Raw genomic sequence first — 22,570 nt, 5'->3', positions numbered from 1 at the left:
CTTCTCATTTAGCCTGTGGACCAGTCTCTTTAGCTAATACACTCCATGTTATGTGCCAAAAGAGAGTGGCCTTTCTGCCATATTCAAATATGATCATTATATCATTAATGAGCTCGAGGAAAACTGAGGATTTGATCCTGATTCGTTCACCCTTAGAGCTATCCTCCAATCACAACTATTGTGCAAATATTTGAACTTTTTTTTTCTCCACAGAACACGTGAGTTGGGTCTATCTGCAGACCGGGTACTACATGCCACGCCCACTACATGCCACGCCCACTGCCATTAAGGTGGTTGCTAGCTAGCTAGGAGACCGGCAGTTGAGAGGAACGCGCTTGTTAGAAATGGAAAAGCGTCGTGGAAGACCAGATGAGAAATGGAAGTGAATGAGGGCAAAGTATCGGAGGTGGTAGGTGTGATTAAGTTCTCAGAGCCCGAGGCTTGTACCGAGGGTCAGGATAAAGATAAGTCTGTGACAGTAGGAGTGAAGTATTTTTACATTTTTAATGTATTTTTGAGAGAAAAATAAATTCAGCTGAGTATAAGGGAGTTATACCCCAGTCTAGTAGGTGGCGTTAATGCAACATTTATTGGATGCCAACCAGCAGTTATTTTAACATTATGGCGAGGATAATCACTACCCAGTAGTGCTTGGAAAGTGGGGGCGTGGCATGTAGTAACCGCAGTCTGCAGATAGACATTATTGGAACACATTGGTATCCAGTTGTTTGTCCAGACGAAACTAGTCAGTCAAAGTTGCTGGCTCATGTCTAAATTCTCAAACTAAATACTGCAATTCCAACCACAAAATAGATTTTAATCTTCAAAATACAACTTGCCTAGCTAACAGCTAAATATTTGTTTTTGTTATTAAATTATATTTTTGAGGATGGAAAATATTGTTATTTCCAACAACTAATGAGCAACTCCGCCGTAAATCTAGCGCATATTTCAATGTTGAGATTGCCGAAAGGCCAGTCTCTTTGGCAATGACAGTGCCAAGGAGTGGAATGTTAGCTAAAGAGACTGATACTCAGACTTCCTCTCTCTCTCTGATTCCAAGTTGGCACTGCAGACCAATCTCTTGCTCAGCTCATTCAACTACAATTTTTCTTTTTCTTTGTAGTTTTTAAAGAACTTGCATGTATTTTTTTTTTTTTGTACAGACTCTTTCTATATATATATATATATATATATACACATATATACACACACACACACAGTTGGAAGTCAGAAGTTTACTTACACCTTAGCCAAATACATTTAAACTCAGTTTCACAATTCCTGACATTTAATCCTAGTAAAAATTCCCAGTCTTAGGCCAGTTAGGATCATCACTTTATTTTAAGAATGTGAAATGTCAGAATAATATCAGAGGTAATGATTTATTTCAGCTTTTCTTTATTTCATCACATTCCCAGTGGGTCAGAAGTTTACATACACTCAATTAGTACTTGGTAGCATTGCCTTTAAATTGTTTAACTTGGGTCAAACGTTTCAGGTAGTCTTCCTTCCACAAGCTTCCCACAATAAGTTGGGTGAATTTTGGCCCATTCCTCCTGATTTTCCAAGCTGTTTACTTCAGTGCGAAAAGGGCAAATAAATCCCAGAACAGCAGCAAAGGACCTTGTGAAGATGCTGGAGGAAACGGGTACAAAAGTATCTATATCCACAGTAAAACAAGTCCAATATCGACATAAATGTGTCTTCTAAATGGACACTGACCCCAAGCATACTTCCAAAGTTGTGGCAAAATGGCTTAAGGACAAAAAAGTCAAGGTATTGGAGTGGCCATCACAAAGCCCTGACCTCAATCCTATAGAAGATTTGTGGGCAGAACTGAAAAAGCGTGTGCGAGCAAGGAGGCCTACAAACCTGACTCAGTTACACCAGATCTGTCGGGAGGAAGGGGCCAAAATTCACCCAACCTATTGTGGGAAGCTTGTGGAAGGCTACCCGAAATGTTTGACCCAAGTTAAACAATTTAAAGGCAATGCTACCAAATACTAATTGTGTATGTAAACTTCTGACCCACTGGGAATGTGAAAGAAATAAATAAAAGCTGAAATAATATAATTCTCACTGCTATTATTCTGACATTTCACATTCTTAAAATAAAGTGGTGATCCGAACTGACCTAAAACAGGGAATTTCTACTAGTATTAAATGTCAGGAATTGTGAAAAACGGTTTAAATGTATTTGGCTACGGTAAGTAAACTTCCGACTTCAACTGTATATACATACATTTAATTTATTTTATTCCTTTATGTTTCATTTATTTTGTTTAACCTCAACGCATGTTTTCCATCCAAACTGGATATGGTATCCATCCATAGAGAGAGAAGGGGAAGGAAGCTGAGGGGGTTTCTGGAGAAGGTGACACCTCCCTAAATGGGGAAGGTCCTAGCCCCAGCCCTACTGGCCTCTCCACTGAGCCCCCTCAATCACCCTGTTCTGAACACAGCCCAATCGAGGGGGCATCCTGGCAAAGCTAGAAGTCTCCAGTAAGTACACGTCTTACTTCAGACCAAAGTCTGCAAAATTGTCCAAGCAATTGGATAGATGCAGCCACAACATAGATACTCATCCTTGAAATGAAGGCCTAAATTCCCCCTTTAAAAACATGCATGCACCCACACCTGTGCAGCCAAATACAGCATGTCCATAGGACTCCACACACTATCAAGAGGGAGATTTGTATATCTTTAACCAGAAGAGGGCATTAACACAAAGTCAAGAGCCTTTCAAACAACAGCATCACTGGTCCTGTGTTCAGCGATATGCACATCCTCTGTTCTCTATACTACATTATGATGTCATCACATAGAAAGTACAATACTGGATTTGCTCTGATTTGACTTCCACTCATCCCAGATGCAGATTAAGCCTAGTCCTTGACTAGAATACATTTTTATTGGAAATTCTCCATTTAGAATACATTTTATTCCATGACTAAGCTTAATTAACGGGAAACTTGGCCCTGAAGGTTTACACACATACAATCCATGAATGATGCATAATTACACATGGAAGATTTCGCTCATCACTCCAGGTGCCCATGATTGCCATTCACACCTAATTTATCACTCCTGCAGATTGAAAGCCACAAATTGAGTTTCCGTGAGACGGCGAAGGCCCGCACCGACCACGGAGCGGAGATTGTCCCCGTGGAGATCATCACAGGCGGCTCACCCGCCCATCTTCTCAGCAACGTGTCGTCCCCCGGAAGCCAGAACATGACAGAGACGCCGCCGCTATCCATGCTTGCCGACCAGGTCTCCGCCTCCCTCGCCAAGCAAGGCCTGTGATTCGACCACGTCCCTCCCTGAAAAAAAAGCATTGTAGGTTACCAAGGGAACCAACCGCCCGATAAAAAAAGAGAAACGAAGAGAAAAAGAAGCACCTCACTCAGTCTCTCCCTTTTTCCTTGAAATTCAAATTCGCTCGCAGGATTTTGCCGACATGGGATAGCAGTCAGGGCAAAGTGCTCCGTTTAATGAACAGCTGTTTATGGTCTTGATAGTTAGGTCATGAAGGTCATGAAAACATATAGGTGAAAGAAAAGCAACATTATTATATACCCATAAACTCGCAGCCCGGTCTTCTTATAAAATACATTTGCCCTACTTTCCATTTAACAGTGCAATTAATTGGGCTGCTCAATTTGAACGCAAAGGCTCGCATGAAAATATTGCGCATTGCCACCCTGTGGATGTTTGAATATGCTAATTTAGGCCTTCAAAATGTGAAGTAGCCAAAGACTCGACTCTTATTCTCAACTAGAAAAGGTCAGCTAAATTAAAGTGACACCGTACTATACCATTCAAACGATGTCAAGTGCCAAAAAGACCGCTGCCCTTTCGTGCTTAAATCACTCTGATATTCCCCAGTTGAGAAATCCGCGAAGATTTATTTACGGCATTCTGAAATTCGAACGTTGTCGTAAACAGTTGCTGTTATGTAATGAATGGCGTGTAAGTAAGGCACATTGACTCTGCCTTTGAGATTATTAAAATAGACATTGTTTGTGAAATTATAAAATAAACTGTTTGAGAAAACACCCAAAGTATTTGACTTAGAGTTAAAGCCCATGTCCTGTTCAAAACATTTCAAGGATCCCATTGCTGAGCAATGGAAAGCAATGAAGTAATCAATTAATTATGATTTAATGGAGTAATTGGGATACATGGTGCATACAACGTCAATCAATTGGATAAGATTACTAATTTTGAAGTTGAGTTTTTTTTGTTTGTATGGTATAGTCTACGTGCTGGTATGTTGGTGGTATATCATCAATCCTAGGTTTGAGAAATGTATAAATGCCTATTGGGAATATATGGACTGATTCCTTATCATAAACAGCTCAAATTTGCCACAGTTTTAAAAAAAGTGCCTAGCAATGGCTTATAAATTCACTGCTCATATCTAGTCAACAGAATAGTTAACGGTACATCTGTACATCCATAACAATTACGGAACATTCATAACAAATTGTGATTATAGTATTTAATGAATGCATAAGAAATGCTTGCCTGGCTACCCAAACTCCTTGCTCCTGCCAAACGTCATGCCCCTGGACATTAGTTTCTTCTCAGCAGTGAGTCTGTATTTGAGTAACTCCCCTCCGATTTCTAGAATGGAAATCCATTCTAGACCATCTGATTGGGCAAGAGCCAAAACACACCTGGGTATAGGGTCGTTTTGAAGATTCGTCATTGGCTTTGATACTCTGATTGGTTAGAGATGACCCAATCGCTGATGACTTTGTTTTGTACAACACCTCTGATTTTGTCACCACAAACGACTTGAATGATGGCTGTCTCCGACTGACGTATGTAGGAACGATAGAGCAGGGAAAGAATTCAGTTTGAGTGGTCAGGCAATACAAATGCCACTGCATACCCACAACACACATGCCTAGACAATAGTCTTGATTTTCCCTGCATGAAATTCTAAAGCCGGACATAGGTTACGCTCCAAACCTCTACCCTACTCCCGAAGTGTGCACTTGCACACTCCCTCTCTCTTGTCAGAGATGATCATCCCCTACCTACCCACAGCGCACCACTTACGTAGCGAATTTTAACTAAAGTAAATATTTCTTCGCAATGATCGAGCACCATTTTTTTTAGTAGATCAAAACTTATGTTGCACACTTTCTTTCCTACTAGTAGCCCTATTATGTGGATGTAAGACATATTAAACTGATATTTACGAATGCTTGTAGATGCACCTGCTGACACCCCCTGTTATTCTTTTATTTTTTACTCCAGACCCTCACGATGCATTCTTGTTTTTGCAAGGTAGTTTTTTACACACTGAAGTTCTCAAGTTGACCACTACTACATGTGTGGCAATGATAACTGGATGGCTTTCCTCCTCATTCCTCATGGTCAACATGAACAATATGTACTGTGCTGAACACATAAAGTGAACACATAATTGTTACGATTGAACAAATCTGTTCAAAGTAAGACATGTTTGCATATTAGCCCAAAAATACTAAAATCAAATGTTATTTGTCACATACTTCATAAACAGGTGTAGCCTAACAGTGAAATGCTTACTTATGAGCCCTTCCCAGAAAAATAATAAGGAATAAACACACAATGAGTAACGATAACTTGACTATATACACAGGGTACCAGTACCGAGTTGATATGCAGGGGTACAAGGAAATTGAGGTAGATTTGTACATGTAGGTAGGGATACTAAAACTGATATTCACGTTAGTCCACATATCCTTTTAGACGATTGTAGAAAAGGTACCATAAAACAACCCTATGCTCTTTGTGTGTGGTGAATGATGTTACGCAAAAGTGCGAGGCTGTTTTTCCCCAAATGGGTCTTATTTCGAAGCTGAAATTTGAAATGTCATATCACTCTTCTAGTTTTTCCAAGTAACTGCAAGTGAATCTGAAGGAGTGGTTTACTCTCCTGAAAGGACGGCATAACCTCAAGTTTATAACCCATTAAACGTTTTCTTAAAAATGACTGACATTTTAAGCAAACTGATAAATAGTAGTTAAATATGCCATGACAAGAGGGGGAGAAAGTTGGTGCAAAGGGTGTTGTAGGCCTAGGACTTAATGTCATTTAACTTAAGGGAAAGGAAAGAACGTGGAAAAGACAGGGTAATTTGGGGCTTTTTCAGTGCAGTAAAAAAAAGGGAGCAATGATACAAGTTATCTAGCTTCTCTCCATGATCCCATGTCCTGTTTTTGTTTCTCCTTCTCTGCTGAGTTTGCAGTTTTATCTTGACAGTCGTGATTGTCCTTATTGTGATGTGCATTTTATTAATATTTGGTTTACACTGATATGTTGCTGTAAACGTTGGATTAGGAAATAAAGTCAGTATTGGAAGAGCAATGTTAAAGGTTTCTTCTTTCCATTACATTTGTGAAGACACTAAGGAGTGATGGTGTTTCAAAGAATGACGGGTATTTCCTGTCAAACTGACCTCGTTTGTGAAATATGCGAGGGCTTTCCACATGTCGAATTTACAAGATCATAGGGAACACAAGGACACAGTTGATACAATATAATTCACTTTTATTTTGAGAAGCACAAACGCTGCCTGCCCGTTGGATTCATCAATCATACACTTTTTTTGTTTGTTGCCTCTGCATAAAGAAAAGTTCAATATTTTGTACTTGTCGTGTCTTCTCCCTATGCAATCAGGACAGCTACAGCCTGAACGTCAAACAGTTAAGTTATTTACAAAATATACTTTTTGTACAAACTATTACATGCTAAAGGATATACCAGACTCACCACCCCCATACACCACGTTGGAAAGTATGAAAATAGCCCAGACAATACAATATCTGTTTAACGCTAGTCAAACCTTCTTGTACATCGAAACAGTTTCTGGTGGGTCCTCTGATCCCCACTCGCAGACAAACCATAGTTGATCATGATTCATGACGGGAGGAATAAGGGATAGGGACAGGCATCGATGGTCCCTAGAAATTGAGTTAGGTTTGTCTTTTGGTCAGTCTGTCTGGACCGACCAAGAGTACAGACTTATGGGAGAATGATTCAAAGGATTCACCAGTGAAGACCTCACATTACCTCCTCGCAATGACAGACAGCAGAATCAAGGAAGCGAGTGGAGACAATAAAGGCTCAAATGAACAGTGATCTGAAGGATTTTTCCCCCCACACATTCTTATTTTTTTTCTTAGACTCAAACATGACATGATTAGCAGTAATTGGAACAAGAGCAGGGTATTGGTTGAGGCTAACATGTGGTTTTAACTTACAAAGTGACCAAGTACAAACGGCCAGGCGGCGGGAGGGTTGGTGAGATGGGCATGGTCAGTGACTCCACAACTGATAAATCCCCACATAGCCTCCTGTGTGTGTGATGGCCACAGCCTTCTGACTTAAAGTGACTCAAACATAAAAAGCCTTTTTAGATGGAGAGATTCGTCTAGAGGCTTTCTGTACAATGCTCCACTTCATCTGCTGGGAGGGACACAGCAGGGGGTGCTGGGAACTAGGGCAGCCGACTGGGCCGTGTTCAGTATGCACCAAACTGAATATAACGGGCAGAGACTACCTGGATTTTTTTTTTTAACCATTACACAACATTTTCCATTTGTCTGCTCTAATGAACAACCCAAACTTGGAGTTTTCTTTTGCATTGTTACATGAAAAGCATTTGACATTTGAACTCCCCAAAATATTTTAATCCAATTGTGGAACTGCATTGACAATCCAACATTGACATTATCTGCCTTGTGCAATTCCAAACACAGTGACACAGGAACGAGATTAATTAGGTACATTTACATATTTTTCCCTAATTTGTCTCATGTTCTCTTTTACTCTACCAAGTGACATGCAAATTGCATGGCAATTATGCATTACAAGCTGGAAACGTTGCATCGGATGTGAACTACGGCAACCCGTGTCAATAGCTAGGGTACAGAAATTTAAAATAGAGCGAATAATGAAGGGCCTTGAGTCAAGATAAAGCCAAAATACTACATTCAAAAACATAGGAGCTTTCTTTGTAATTGGAACCTGACTGCACGCTTTAGTGATTTCTTGCACATTCTCCAAACCAAATCAGAAAAGCGTGAAATAACCGCACGCACACCACAAAGAAAATGAAGACAGAAATTCAAGATGCACACAGTTGAACACTCATATCAACTCCCTCCATTTCTATAGAATCATTCCTATGTAGGAGAGGTGATGCATTTTTTTTCCTGTCTTAAATTAGTTCACATGATTATTTGTTTCACTTTGGTTTATTTGATTGAATGATTTATTCAAACTCGTGTAATGTCATATTGAGGGTGGTGTTACTTGCCGTGCTAAAATTATTTTATACACCGCCCACAACCACTTGTTCCATCAGTCTATGTGACGGGGTTGAAAGGAAATATCTTATTAAACCTATATGTATAAAACAACTATACCAATGCAGACAAACAGATGAACGAAAAGCACAGACAGACGTCAAGGAAAATGGCAAACTCAGATTACTACAACAGCTCTGTGAAACAAGTGCTGAAAGGAACATTGCAGGTTCACGCCAATTCTCTGGGGAGGGACAAATATTAGGTTGATTCAAGGTGACACAACATAACAAGCTATGACAACAAGGCATTGCTGTTTTTTGTTTTACTCCATGTTAAAACTGACATGGGGCGGGGAAAAGAAAGCTACAAAGGTACACACACTGCCTGAGTGGCTGCTTAGCCCTCAGCCCATTGGCCCAGAAACAGGAAGCAACTCTATATGCCCTGCTCATCACAAATTCAGCTTTCAGTTGAATTGCTCTCCTTTTTTCATTCACTTTTATATATATTTATTCATTTCAGTGAGCAAGAAAATAACAAAACTGATTTCTGACGGGGGGCTCGGTCTATGTTCACTAAAAACTGTGAAAGAATTTGACTGATGTTTGAATATCAAACAACAGGAGTTCATTATTCCATTGTTGATGTAGTTCTTGTTTTGAGTCTTGTGAAAGAAAAAAAGTGTTGAGTCCTTTATGCAGTGAGAGCCTTCGTTCATCGGTGGGAGGGTCTGGTGAGAGTGGTGGTGAGGGTGGAGGAGGGGGCTTTCTGCTTGCTGCTGTCGTCAGGGGGAAGGAGCGGCGAGGGGGGACCCCCGGTGTCGGACTCGGACCTGGACGAGCCCGTCTTGCAACCGGAGATGTGGCGCATGGTTCTATAGGGGCGCTCTTCTGCGTTCCCTGGCTGCTCCTCGGGCTCCGGCGGCGGGTCGCTCTCCAGGGGGAAGCTCCTCCGGTCCCACGGGTGTACTGGGATGGGAACCTGGAGAGGGAGAGAGGAAACTCCCGTCAGAGACCACACCACTTAACACAGGGCTATCACCCACTTATCACAAAGATTAAAATCGGTCTGTCTGTGTACATTTATCCCCAAAAGGCCAGGTGTCTTCTCATATATCCTCTACAATCTGCCACGGTATTCACAAAGACGGCATACACACTGATTAAACAGCTGAAGTGTGTGAACGCGTGTATAGTACGGAAGTGTTTGCGCTATTGGGAGCCTACCAGTTCTTCGTAGGTGCCTTCAGGTGTGGAGCAGCGCGTGTCTTCGTTGGAGAGCAGGCGGTGGGAGTCCCTGGAGCCTATAGGGGTGTAAGAGTACCCTCCCGCTGTGTAACACCCTGGGGTGTAAGGGTAGGATAGCAGGTCGGGGCTGGCCGGGGAGCAGGGGGAGGCGGCACTGCCGTAGTCCTGCAGGGCGTGGAAGTGGGCTGTGTCTGGGGAGGAGGGCTGCGGCGTGGAAGGGTTGGTGCTGCTCATTAGGGGAGTGGTGCGACCATCCAACCGTCCACTGACATACGAACTGGAAGGGGTTTGGGGGGGAGAGAGGGGAGTTAACTTGACAAAGTCTTCAGCTAGACCTCAATTGAACAGAAAGGAGAATAGCCTTAAGTAGAGAAACCTATCATCTATATTCTAGAAGTCCAAAGGTTAAATAGGTGCGGATAATATTTTTCCTGGTTCACCTAATGTACAAGTGGGTAACCTGTATGAGTGTATGAATTAGATTTTTTTTATGCATATCCCAACTCCTCGAGACACCCTAGGAGAGTGGGGTCAAGGCCAGGGATCACGGCGACGCTCAAGGGCACATCGTCAGATGTTTCTCCTAATCTGCTCGGGGATCTGAGAACCAGCGACCTGGCCCAGCACTCTTAACCGCTAGGCTATTTGCCAAGGTGTTCCCTGTGCTGCACTGCAGTATAACGTGCTGGATCTGGCTATTCTAGGTAGAAACGACAGTGCAAAAATGTCAAGTTTCCGAGATAAGAGAATCACAATCAATATGCAGCTCAGAACCTCATCTCTGCTACAGATCACACCAAAAAGACTGGTTCCTGGATTAATAAACAAATGAGAAAAACCTCCACATACACTGCTTCTTGGAAAAACCATGGGGATTGGGTGAATTGGGGCAGACCATTTTGCAGGGGTGTCTTCTTGCAACTCATAATGTGGGTAAGGTGTGTCTTGTTGTTGGGGGGGGGGGGGGTTTGGTGTGTGTTACTGACCGGCTGCCTCTCCTCTTGGCGATGGCGCTGGCCGTCCAGCTCCAGCGGGAACGCTCCTGGTCCTCGCAGGGCTGGTGCAGCTGGGAGAACGCAGTGTCTGTCAGGTCCTCAATCTGGGAGGGAAGAAGGGAGAGAGAGATCAGCACTCCAAGTTAGTGCTGTAACACTTGATGAATGCGGCTTGCGGTCAAACGTTGGTTTGGTTATTACCGTTAAATGTATTGCATCAGAGCTATACGGTGAAAAGGGAGCAGTTATTTGGGGGTTGGTGGCAGCTCTACCTAGATGTTTGACATCTTTGAACAACACTGTGCAACTGAATCATACTTCTGGTCTGCATCGGTAAACTACGCCAATTGAGATTCTGAAAAGGTCATACCAAGAGAAAATATTTTTTACCTCCTCAATGTCAGCCTCCTCAGCGATAGGCTTAGCACAAATGTCAACCTCCTTCCAACTGCAAAATGGAAGCCAGATAATTAATACATCAGTAATTCACCACCCACGTGTGTGTGCGTGTGTGTGTGTTCAAGTGAGAGTACAGCTGATGTGCGTAGCTCTGGGCATTCTCTCTTAGGCACAGATTTCGGATCAGCTGACAGACCCCCAAATCATATCCTAACAATTGCTATTTGCCCTTCTGGACATATCTAGGATCAGCATTACAGTCCCATATCCTAACCATTATTAATATATTAGATGGGGGAAAAATACCCAAACTATCTCTGGATTTGTGATTAGTTTCCTGACTCGAGGCAACTTCCTCATGCCGAAGTAGGCATGGCGGCCATTTTGTGTCTAGCGTACCTGGGGGTGAGGATCTCCTTGTACTGCAGCTTCTCCACGCGGGTGGTGGCAGCCACAGACATGGGGATGACGATGTTGTTGATGTCAAAGGAGCTTTCTCCCCTCCTCCTGCGGATGGGCTGATGCTATACGGGGTAGAAAAATCAAATCAAATCAAATTTTATTTGTCACATACACATGGTTAGCAGATGTTAATGCGAGTGTAGCGAAATGCTTGTGCTTCTAGTTCCGACAATGCAGTAATAACAAGTAATCTAACTAACAATTCCAAAACTACTGTCTTGTACACAGTGTAAGGGGATAAAGAATATGTACATAAGGATATATGAATGAGTGATGGTACAGAGCAGCATAGGCAAGATACAGTAGATGGTATCGAGTACAGTATGTACAAATGAGATGAGTATGTAAACAAAGTGGAAGGGGAGCAGGGTCAGGCACCGTCAATCCAACTTCTAAAGGACTTCTACAGACTACTTCACCATTACTGTTCCAATCAATCACACACTACACGCATGCGCGCACAGTTTTAAAACCAGATGCGTGTGTGTGTGTGTGTCGTACCGGGGCGCTGTTGTCCCTCAGGCTGCTGTTGAAGGAGGTGAAGTGCACGGAGCAGGTCTCTGAGGAGGCTGACAGCTGTCGGAGCAGGGAGCTGTGGGCGGGGAGCCCAGCAGATAGAGACGGGCACAGACTGCCCCCATCCAGGTACAGCTTAGGGGTGTCTGAGAGAGAGAGAGAGAGTACGGGGGAAGAGAGCGCGAGAGAGAGAGTAGAGGAAATCCTATTAAATACATCTGGAATCCTCCAGACTGATTGATACACATCCATCTGTCAAGCATTCGAGCCTTAAAAATTCAGTAACTGACACGGGATAAAAAGGATAGGGAAAATAAAGATGGACCTTCTAAAAAGTTTAAGTGATATGGAAAGGGTCAAAGGTAGAGTGAAAAAACGGTGGAAGCGGTGTGACAATTACCCTTCAGAAGTCATTTGAGCTGCTCAAGCTATGAGACAGGTGCTGAGGGCGGGAGAGGGAAAGATAAAGAGGCAGAAAGAGAGAGAGGAAAATAAACAGACTGTAGGCAACTTACTGTCCATACTGTCCAGCGACAGCGAGTGTTCTCGGGGCCTCTTGCGTGCGTGGCTCTTGTCGTAGGGCCCGTGCCCCTGCTCCCCTCGGTAGTGGGGGCGACCCTCCAGCTTGGTGGACCCCAGCAGGCTGTCCAGCTGCTGCCTGTGTAGCTTCTCTGAACGCACCTTGTGGTGGGACAGGCCTGGGGAGTGGGTAGAGCAACATGGGGGGTTAGGCAGTGTGTATCTTTTGCGCACACACACATATTTCTGATTTTGTCCAACAGTGTTAATTGGCTGTAAAAAAAAATCCTCAGAAAGTAGACCCCACCACGATACTAAAGCGGTCATATTTTCGGCAAGGTCTGTGAGCGAGTGGGTCTGCGTGAGAGTAAAAATGCGAACAAAACTGGCTTAGAGATGTACATTTTAACATTGTGCTGCAGAACTCTGGAGAGCACCGAGCATCAATTATGTAACGTCGTAATGAAATTATTATCGGTGTATCACGCTCCATCCATCCGTCTGTGCTCTCTGAATAGGGTCCATGCATTCGAAGCAGAAAACGACCTAGGCTTCTTTATCAATCACACTGAGAGGAAAGCGCTTTGTCATTTAGACAGCTGAGTCACTGTATTTACCAGGAAACGCTGGGCCACACACTCACACCTGAATACTACAGAGTACACCAAACAAAAGAAGCGCTTGTTAATGTAGGACTGTGCAATTTCAGGCTGGTGGGGCCTTGTACGTTTGCGCGTAGTTACACGGGTATATGAACCGCCAATACTGATCATATCAAAACTAAGAGATCCTTCCTATACGTCACCTTACAGTGTACATTTGGGTCTGTTGCGTTACACAACATTTAAGGTGTAGAAAATGAGCATGCTTAGGAACAAATGGCTATACGAGCCTTCCCTACTAGGAGGCAATACCCCATTGCTTGGCTTAAAGTCGAAGGCTTTTAGAGGTGATGAGCCTATCTATGGACTGTGGAGAGGAGGGAGTTGGTCATCTTGTGTTTGTCTTTGGAGGTGAAGGAGGCTTTACTTACGGACTGTGGAGAGGAGGGAGTTGGTCATCTTGTGTTTGTCTTTGGAGGTGAAGGAGGCGGAGGGGTCGTGAGGGCGTCCCACGGAGAGCTTGTGTTTCAGGGAGAGCTTCTTCAGGGGTTTCATCTTCTCCAGGGGCCGGCTGTTCCAGTGGGACTTCAGGACGCGCTGCAGGTGCAGACTCATCGTCACGTCTGCATAAACACACGGGGTTGTGGTTAGCAGCAGATAATAACGTTGTTTTTTCCCCCTAATCATCTTTATAAGCTCTTGGCAAAAGCTCTCAAACTATGCTGTTTATGACTTACGCTTTATTGATAATTCATTGTTCATATAGTTTGGCTGATCATTGTGTTTTACATTGTATGACATCAAATGTTATGTTTGCTTCTGCATATGTACCAAGATGTTCAAATAAACCTACACCTAAACAGGGCACATTGGCCCGGCAAAATAGAAACAAAGCACCGGTCAGGTATCGAGAACTGTATAGGCGTAGATTCTAGGGGGACTACAGATCAGATCAAACTTAGAAAAACGACAAACCCCATCAACCGTGCACTATTCAAAAGGCCAACGCCATTGTGTGTGCCAGCTACAGCAGGTGGCCCCTCGCTTTCAGACAGACAGTAGCATTGCATGGTCATAGACTGACTGCATTGCCTTTTCAACCACCAACCATCCCCTCTCTCACCAGTTGACCTACTTGACTGCACCAGCCATCTCCAGCCAGTCCTTTATACCTCATTACGCTGCAGACTTTTGTAGCTTTGTAGCTAGCTAGCTAGCTAGCTCCTCTCATGTGGAAAAGGCACATGTGGGACTGTGAGAGAGGGGGAGGGTGGATGCATTGAGCAGCAGTGCTTTGACAGAGCGTCAGAGTGGATTTCTCATTCAATCCACCAGGGGGAGGACTTCAGCAAGTCCAGACTGGAAGCTCTCGAAGCCCCTCCACCCCTGCTGACCCCCCTGAGGATTTGGCCTGCTTTCATCCTTCTCTCTACATCCTACATCCCCTTGCCTTTAATCTTGGCACTGGCAGGCCCACATTACAGGCCCAGCCACAGGCCTTTACTAAAGCAGTAGAGAAGTGTGGGAGGGAGCCCACTGGTGGAAATCAGAGTCATAATGAAATACACGCTACATGATATGTATGGAACAATGACCCTTGATTGGATTGAAGCTTGTGGTGCTGCAAGTTCTCGATACGACAAAGCTGCAGCTCAAATTCTGCCTAGAAAATAGTCTATATAGTATTCCATACTGGATCTTTATCACTTATAAATCAACTATGCTGCTCCACTACCCAGCAAGCACAGGATGGCACAGCAACCCCTGTCCCTTGTTGTTAGCCAACCCTTGACCCAGGGCATGACGAGGTAGGAGCTACTTACAACCGTGAGAGAAAAGATGTGGTGCACGTAGCTACTAGGCTTACCCTGTTTTAATGCAACGTTGTCTCTGGCTGGAGCGGGTGTGAACGCTCAAATCAATTCAAATCAATCCATTAAACAACCAAATCAATCTTACCGTCTGAGAGGGAGAGGATGGGGTGCACGCAGGGGTCGAACTGGGACAGCCTCTCCAGTAGAGGGCGCTCGTACTGGACGTCAGAGGAGGAGAGGGTGCGGCCGCCACACGTCATACACTGGGGGTTGACCTCGCAGCCGCAGCGAGGACCCTGTACGCACAGCCTCTGGCCCTGGAGAAGAGAGGGAGGGAGGGGGAAGGAGAGTGGGATGATTCTTTCAACATATTCAACCAGGTAGGCCTGAGTAATCGAGTCGGAGTACAAATTCTCAATGCAATAACAAGCGTGTAATATCCAGACACAAGGGGGAACATGTAAACAACAGAGGGAAACAGTCTCTGACGGAGCTCGGATAGAACTAGTCATCCTATTTCTGTTCCAACAACAACATACTGTTGCACAACAGCAACATTTGCTTCTAAAGTCTCCAAAAAATGAAACCACCCGCAAACATGGGTACTTTCTACAACGCCCGTCTTCTTGTAAAAGGCAAATCAAAAATCGGACCAGGTTCAAATTGTTTTAGAAATAAAAACATGCATAGATAGCACCATTAGCTTAGCTCTTATTGCCATAGCGTAGGCGAAGCCTTTGAAACTGCGGCTGTGCTGGTTTAATAAGCTAAGCCAGAGTTCCTGTTTAGTTTATGGCTTTAACAACGATCTGAAATACTAGGGGCTGAGAGGACAGCTTGTTAACAGCGGGTTCCCGTTATGGCCGCGTTTCCTGTTACTGAACAGAGTAGGAGTGTTGATCTAGGATAAGTCCGTCCCCACCCCGTCCCCGTCCCCGTCCAGCCAAACCTTTTTGAATTGTGGGTTTCTGTCAGCCAGCTCCTCCTAGTCGGGAAATATAACAACACGTCTGCTTTTAATAGAACACGAGGCAGCAGCACTCAGCACTACCTGTGTCGTTGGAAACTAGCCACCTGTTCCAAGGCCACTTCGCATGAAGGAGTCGACCTCTTTGGAGAATGCAGAGGTAGAAGACATGTAGACGAAATACACACACCGAGGGTATGAGAGTTCTAATGCAGATCCTTAAAATGTACTGGCGTGGTAGGCTGGTGGTCACTCATCACAAACCCATATGCTGTAGTTTGTTAATGTACTAACACGTGCACTCCCCACATGTAATCACACTTACTGCTCGTACAAACACAGATGCTCGCGTGTCCTTTCACACTTGTAACTCAAGACTCACACAGACCGGCATACATTCGCTGTTTTTTGTTGTCGTTGCCACTTGTCCTTTGGACAAGTAAGACTGATTTTGTGCTCATCCGAAAGCTCAAGTCACTTGTCCCCCAAATAATGATGGTCTGTAACACCATGGGCCAAAAGGGTGACTTGATGCAAAGGAATCACTTTACAAAATACAATTACCATTATTATTACCACACAGAGAATCACAAAAATGTAGGCTACCCTCTGCCAACAGGCTTATTTGCATATTCAAGCCTGTCTGAAAATAGAACACTGCCCCTTTAAGGCTCTCCTGGAGGATGATTGGCCTTAAACATACTACAACTAAACACTTTGTCTTTATAACATACTTTACTAATTTAATGAATCAGGGATCAAACGGCTAAGGTTGGCTACCTCAAAGCAAGGTAACTAACAAATACATGTTTATCGGCATTGTAAGGCTAAAATATTCAGGTTTGAGTGGAGATCTATCGACAGCATTGGGAATAATTTGTCATCTGGGCTAGGTCAAATCATACAAACACTTTAACGCTGTCAGAATGACATGGCCAATGCTTAATATAGCTTTTCAAACGTGTCAATATTTATTTCTCAACTCCCAATGTCGAGTGCTTGAGAGGCGGTTTCACAACAGGAGTATTATACCCGTTCATTATTCACGACGAGTGCTGGTGGAAAGTTGTTTGTTTTAAGGACGTCGGACATGACAATGACATTATTAGATGTAGCTTTTAGATCAATATTTAACTGCTGAGATAACTAGCCCGGCCACACGATATGTTTTGAATTGGCTCTCTAGTTTAATTGGTTGTCTATCGTTATTTTATAGACCTACCTGCTGCAATGTCTCCCCCCTCTCTCCGCGGGCCCAATCAAACAGGCACAAAGCAGGTGATGCCCACGCCATGACTTTTCAAGGATTTTCATGACCATACGAACCCTGTTTGCGGACCAAAAACGAGCTATACCTGGGCAAATAACTCACTAACTAGCAAGGGATACGCGCAAACGTGGCTCTGATCTCAAAAGTGATTGACATACCCCGCCGTTCAATGCAATATAATCATATTCTGATGTGCTCTGCATAAATTGGGAGAACAGTGCACAACAACGCATGTGGAGGATACTCTGGTCCAATTCTGATGTGAGTAATTGCTTGATACTTTTTTACTTGTCCATCCGGACAACATACAGTATTCTATACTCTGCTCGTCTCACATACCGGACAAACGGAAAAGCGTTAATGTCGAGCCGTGAACAAATATACACACACACCAATCCACCACCCATCTGTAAAAGGACACGCATTGCAGATAGCATATCCATATAAACACACACATAATATATAGGCTATACACAGACCAAATCGGCCAACCACTCTGTAGTTCAACGACACTGACAGTCATACTAGCAAACAATACACTACCCACTACCCACTAAACAACAAAAAGAGCTGAAAACACACAGAATGACAATGTAGCAGTGAAAGCGTACCAACACAAAGACATTACAACACACGCACACACAAACCTTGCGGTTGAGGTTGGTGACGGTGCTCGGCCTGACGAGGCGTCGTCTCTTGCAGCTGAGGAGGGGGCGTGTGCGGGCCGCCACACACGTGTCGTCCTGAGGGGAGCACGGTAGCTGGGGCTGGGACGAGGGCAGGCTCTGCTGCTGCTTCCTCAGCTGCTTCTCCAGGTCAGAACACTCTGGAGAGCCAGGCCGCAGGCTGGAGGGAGGGACAGTCACTCATCAATACTACGCTACACGAAGACGCTCTCTATATCTCCTCACAATCGCGCATTCTTCTGCCTCTTCCCGAGCAGGCATAAAAGAAACCGAGACCGGACAAGTAGACGTACAATGGATTATGCTCATTGTAGTTAATTACCACATTTTATGAGCTAAACTATGTAGAATATTGGCCTGTTGGAAACTACAACTCCCTACTACATCGCACGGTTTAGGCTGGATCTGATTTATCTCTAGAGAAACAGTGGAATGTGCACATTGAGCTCACAGAATAAAACTGAACAAAATGGAATTCAAATAATTGAACCGATGTCGGTCAACTAGTTTAAAAAACGAAAAATAACAGAACATTTGGTTAGTCGCTCAGCACTAATAAATATGGACAATCTATGGAGGGAAGATCGCTCATCAACAGTGTAATACATGACTCTATATATTACTACTACGACTGATAATATTCATAATGATAATTCTGGATTTGTGTTTTGACTGTCCATTGATTGGCTTATTTGGTAGGTCTCAATGTAACAGTATGGGGGAAAACTCCGATCCTATTTCTAATGAGTGTGAATACGTATTACTCGGTGACAGAATGATTATTCCATTCACAGTTCTGCATTCCACTAGAGGAAAACAGAGGTTGCAGCATGAACACATGTACGTACACGTTTGTACAGTGCTGCGTGTACAAACCCTGTAGTATGTTTGGGAAGAAGAGTGAGCAGCTGCAATTCCCACATGGATCATGTCCCCTCACACACACACACACACACCCCTTTGTTCAGACGGAGTGGTTGGCATAGAGGCTGCCTTGCTGAAAGGACACACACCTACTGGACGGGTAAAGAGGGATCATTCCATTGCGTCGTACCTGTTGATGATCCCGTTGACCCGTCTCCCGGGCGCGCAACCTTTCTTCAGGCCCGTTTCCACGGAGACCGTTCCGGGACCTTCGGCCCCACCGTCTGAGCCGCACTCCTGGAACCAAAGACAAGGTTGGCACGGCTAACATGGAACTCCCCTTCAAAACTATTCCAACCCACCCTCCTCAACTCCATTCCACCACAGCCTAGCCCAGAACAGTTGAATGACCTCCTAGTGAATTCCTCGGGCCACAACTGAATGAATAGAAAGGTCAACACGACTTGGCATGACAAAACAAAGACCACCACTGTTTTGGGACCTCCCCCTCCTCACCCATTCTCTTCCCGAGATAGTAGTCCCTCCCTCCCTCCCTCTCCCCTCCCAAGTCCCGGGGGCTGGTTGGGGTTCTGTGGGCGAGTCTTGTTCCCCTCTCTCTATTTTGGGCACAGTGCCAGGGTGCCATGTTGAGCGGTGTCTTCTCTCCCTCCCTCTTCTCTTTCTCCCCTGAACTGGTAGGGAGGCACCACACTAAGTGGAAAAGTCGCATTTGATTCTTTCTCTATGAAAACAGCACATCATACTACATGACTTAAGAGGATGTCAGCACTAATTGAATTGTGAACCTATTCATCTAAAATTAGGGCATGTTTAGGATACGGGAGTTGATGTCTAAGAAATGAAGACACCGGCTTGTTGAGGATCTGATTGGACAGTTACATCGTCAGACTCATTTACCTGTATTACCGGGCAACCAACAGGCTCCGCCTTCACCTCCCCATCCTCAGGTGACACGTCAAAGGGGGAGGTCTCTGCCAGCATTATGGAACCCTACGAGAGCGCAGATATGCCAGGGTGAGCTCTTCAGTCCTTCTGATTCATAACACCAGAGGTAACAGTAGCTAGGCACCAAAGTAACTGGCTTTGGTGTAGCCACAGAGGGGTAAGGGGCACCATGAACAAGCTACACATTTTTACCAGGAAGGCTATGATGTTCCACTGGGAAATGACCGCTGGATGGATGAAGTGAGAGAAAGAAGGAAATAAAAAACAGTGGAAGAAGCAGAGGATAAGAGTGGGGAAGAAAATGAGGGCTAAAAGCAGACAGACATGTCAGATGTATCGAGGCAACATACTCTTGATAAGAACAGAATAGAAAAGCGCTCCCGCTCTTCCCATCCGTAGTTGAGGCGTGAGCTAAGCTACCTTGAGCGTGGGGATCGAGCGACACGTTAGGTCACGTGACCTGCTTCTACATCCCCATCGACCAATGACACGGCTTTCAACCGGTCCGCCCTTTCCCTTCCACTCTTGAACTTGTTGCCAGGGCCACCCAGGTGGCTGAGACTGAGGGTGCAGTGTTGTGTGTATGGTGTGGTGGCGGTGCTGACCTTGTTGGAGCGGAGCTGGCGGTAGATGTCCGTCTGCTGGCGGATGCGGTACTCCAGGTCAGACACGTGGGCCTGCAGCCAGTTCCAGTGGCTGACTATGGAGGCCCTATCCACCGCGTAGCGCCCCTCCGCACGTCTCCATCTGTCAGGCAGAGCGAGGAGGAGGAGGACAGGGTCAGAGCAGAGGCAGGCGAGAAGGGAGTGTGTGCGTCGGTGTGAGAGAGCGATCGTGTGTGGGAAGTGTGACTGCTTGTTTGGAGGACGGTCCGTGAGGGCTCCGAGGTCAGCGACAATGTCTTTTGGAATGAAGTAAAAAAGGGGCGTCACACAAATAACACTAATGGGGGGGGGGGGGGCTCAAAAACATCCACCCGCCTTCATTCACAACACTAGCCACAGACTTTTGTTATTACATCTAAGCCAACACACACACACACAGGATGGGTGTGGTTATTCGAACAGGCGTTAGTATTTGGTTACTTACATGTTCATAAGAAAAAATATGTAAAAGGCTTGGTCTAAAATCTGATTTAATTATCTGTGACATTGCTTCATTCTAGGACCGACCTTGCCACTCGAAATGTTTATGTAACAACAGTTCTGACATTTTGTACCAATACGCCCCATAAAAAAGACGCACCGGTAGCCTAGACACTTTTCACACGTCTAGCTCGCTATTGTCGGTCAATCAATCAGAGAAGCTGTACAGGCAGAGGCTCCATGTGTAGCAAGTGAATTGGGATATTTCTAACTGATGGAAAATCCCCCTCTCTCCAACAAGCAAAGTGCACCACCTCTCCTGAGTCAAGTGAGCAAGTTGCCATTGAAGTAAAAAAAAATATATATATACTCATATTATTTGAATAGTAAAATCAAATGCCCATGCTTAACACACACACTTCCAGTCCCCCAGTAACTGATGACCTTTAGACTAATCAAATCGACACTTTCTCTTGGCTCCCTGAGCTGCTCGACGTTGTTTGTGTTTCTTACGTTTCAATAGCAGTAGCAGCACAAAACTGTAGTTGCCACCTTTCCACTGAATCCCCTTCTCATGTGGTCTACACCTGGCCCTGCATGCCTAGTAGTTGCTTCCCCAACCCTGAATGAGCTTTGTTCAAGCCAAGACTTCGACATGATGGCGCTGTGAGCGAAGGACATTTTGGGTAGGAAGAGGTCTCTGTGAAATGACTCAAGATTACCCTCGATCACACTCTGTCCCAGAAAGAGGGAGAGAGAGAGAGAGAGAGAGAGAGAGGGAGAGAGAGAGAGGGAGGGAGAAAGGGAGGGAGAGAGAAAAACAAGGGTGGGAGGGGCGACAGAGAAGACAGGGACAATGAGGGCAAGAAATCAGTGGAACGGGGGTAAAAGAGAGGGTAGGGAAAAGAGAGATGATCAGAAATGGAGAAAGTGAAGAGAGAGAGAGAAAAAGTGAGGGCTGCTATGTTCTTTCTGTAGAGCCAACATTACATAACCCACTTTCCTAGCAGTCTGGTGAGATGGCTGGAGACCAGTGAGGCCTCTGCTGCTACAGGCCCTCCTCCTCCTCCTTCCCCACCCCCTCATCTACTCTGACTGGAATTTAGAGGACAACCTCTCAACACACACTATGTGTGCGTCCCGCATGGCACACTATTCCCGATTTAGGGCACTCATTTTGACTGTGACCCATAGGGCTCTGGTGAAAAGTAGTCGACTATATAGGGGATAGGGTATCATTTGGGACAGGACCCGCCGGTTCAAGACTCGCCCAAACACCCATCCCCCTACGGCTCTCATTCTCACTCATTCTCTTTACAGCTATCAACAATAAGTACAGACCAACCGAACAAGGTCACTTTTGGCTTAGAAGGGGCCGTGTTCTCTCTTTCAGAATCTCTTAAACCGACAGAGACTAGTATAGCAAAACATGCTGTTTTCAGAACGTGGCAATGTAAAATAGAAAATGTCTTTCCAAGAGTCCGAGATTTGATGTCAATCTATTCAGAAGAAATTTCCAAAGTTGCGCCTGTCTACACGGGCACAAACACACACTGTTTCATGACGGCTGGATATAAATACACCCTTCTCTTCACAGTTCCCTTTCGGAAAAAGACATGATAAAATGTAATGTGCACGAGAGCATGCATGTATAATCCCTCTCTTTAACACAATCACACATGCAGACTAATTAACACACACAAAACTGTAGGAAAAGGCAGCCTCCCATTTCCATTGGTAGTGTGATATAGGAAAAGGAGCGTGACGTGGCCAGTTCCATGAAGGTAGCCAGTGAGCAACAACATACAGACTTCAGAAGACTGAATAATCAGCTACTCAGAGATGGTGTATTTTATATTCTG

The 22,570-nt window shown here is 44.7% G+C and overlaps 2 protein-coding genes across 13 annotated transcripts in view; one reads left to right on the top strand and one right to left on the bottom strand.

Moving 5' to 3' along the window:
* LOC139364575 (microtubule-associated protein tau-like) overlaps positions 1–6,370 on the top strand; it is a 43,906-nt gene extending 37,536 nt beyond the window's left edge. For all 7 annotated transcript variants that reach the window (XM_071101426.1, XM_071101425.1, XM_071101427.1 and 4 more), the window contains one exon: positions 3,097–6,370. In XM_071101426.1, the coding sequence (XP_070957527.1) occupies positions 3,097–3,309 (213 nt within the window). In that variant the 3' untranslated portion in view covers positions 3,310–6,370. The remainder of the gene's footprint in view (positions 1–3,096) is intronic.
* Positions 6,371–6,538: 168 nt separating this feature from the next.
* Positions 6,539–22,570, bottom strand: part of LOC139364574 (KAT8 regulatory NSL complex subunit 1-like) — a 77,430-nt gene continuing 61,398 nt past the window's right edge. For 4 of the 6 annotated variants that reach the window (XM_071101419.1, XM_071101420.1, XM_071101418.1 and 1 more), the window contains 13 exons: positions 20,229–20,370; positions 19,576–19,668; positions 18,848–18,954; positions 17,755–17,953; positions 15,016–15,187; positions 13,488–13,679; positions 12,451–12,633; positions 11,921–12,081; positions 11,357–11,481; positions 10,949–11,006; positions 10,550–10,662; positions 9,543–9,840; positions 6,539–9,297 (listed from right to left, as the gene is read on the bottom strand). In XM_071101419.1, coding sequence (XP_070957520.1) covers positions 9,031–9,297; positions 9,543–9,840; positions 10,550–10,662; positions 10,949–11,006; positions 11,357–11,481; positions 11,921–12,081; positions 12,451–12,633; positions 13,488–13,679; positions 15,016–15,187; positions 17,755–17,953; positions 18,848–18,954; positions 19,576–19,668; positions 20,229–20,370 — 2,110 coding nt within the window. In that variant the 3' untranslated portion in view covers positions 6,539–9,030. The remainder of the gene's footprint in view (positions 9,298–9,542; positions 9,841–10,549; positions 10,663–10,948; positions 11,007–11,356; positions 11,482–11,920; positions 12,082–12,450; positions 12,634–13,487; positions 13,680–15,015; positions 15,188–17,754; positions 17,954–18,847; positions 18,955–19,575; positions 19,669–20,228; positions 20,371–22,570) is intronic. The other 2 variants (XM_071101422.1, XM_071101421.1) reach the window with 1 other exon arrangement.

Source organism: Oncorhynchus clarkii, chromosome 13, assembly GCF_045791955.1.
Source record: "Oncorhynchus clarkii lewisi isolate Uvic-CL-2024 chromosome 13, UVic_Ocla_1.0, whole genome shotgun sequence".
NCBI lineage: Eukaryota > Metazoa > Chordata > Actinopteri > Salmoniformes > Salmonidae > Oncorhynchus > Oncorhynchus clarkii.
The sequence above is the reverse complement of the archived record's forward strand: the minus strand, read 5'-3'. Positions and strand labels throughout refer to the sequence as shown.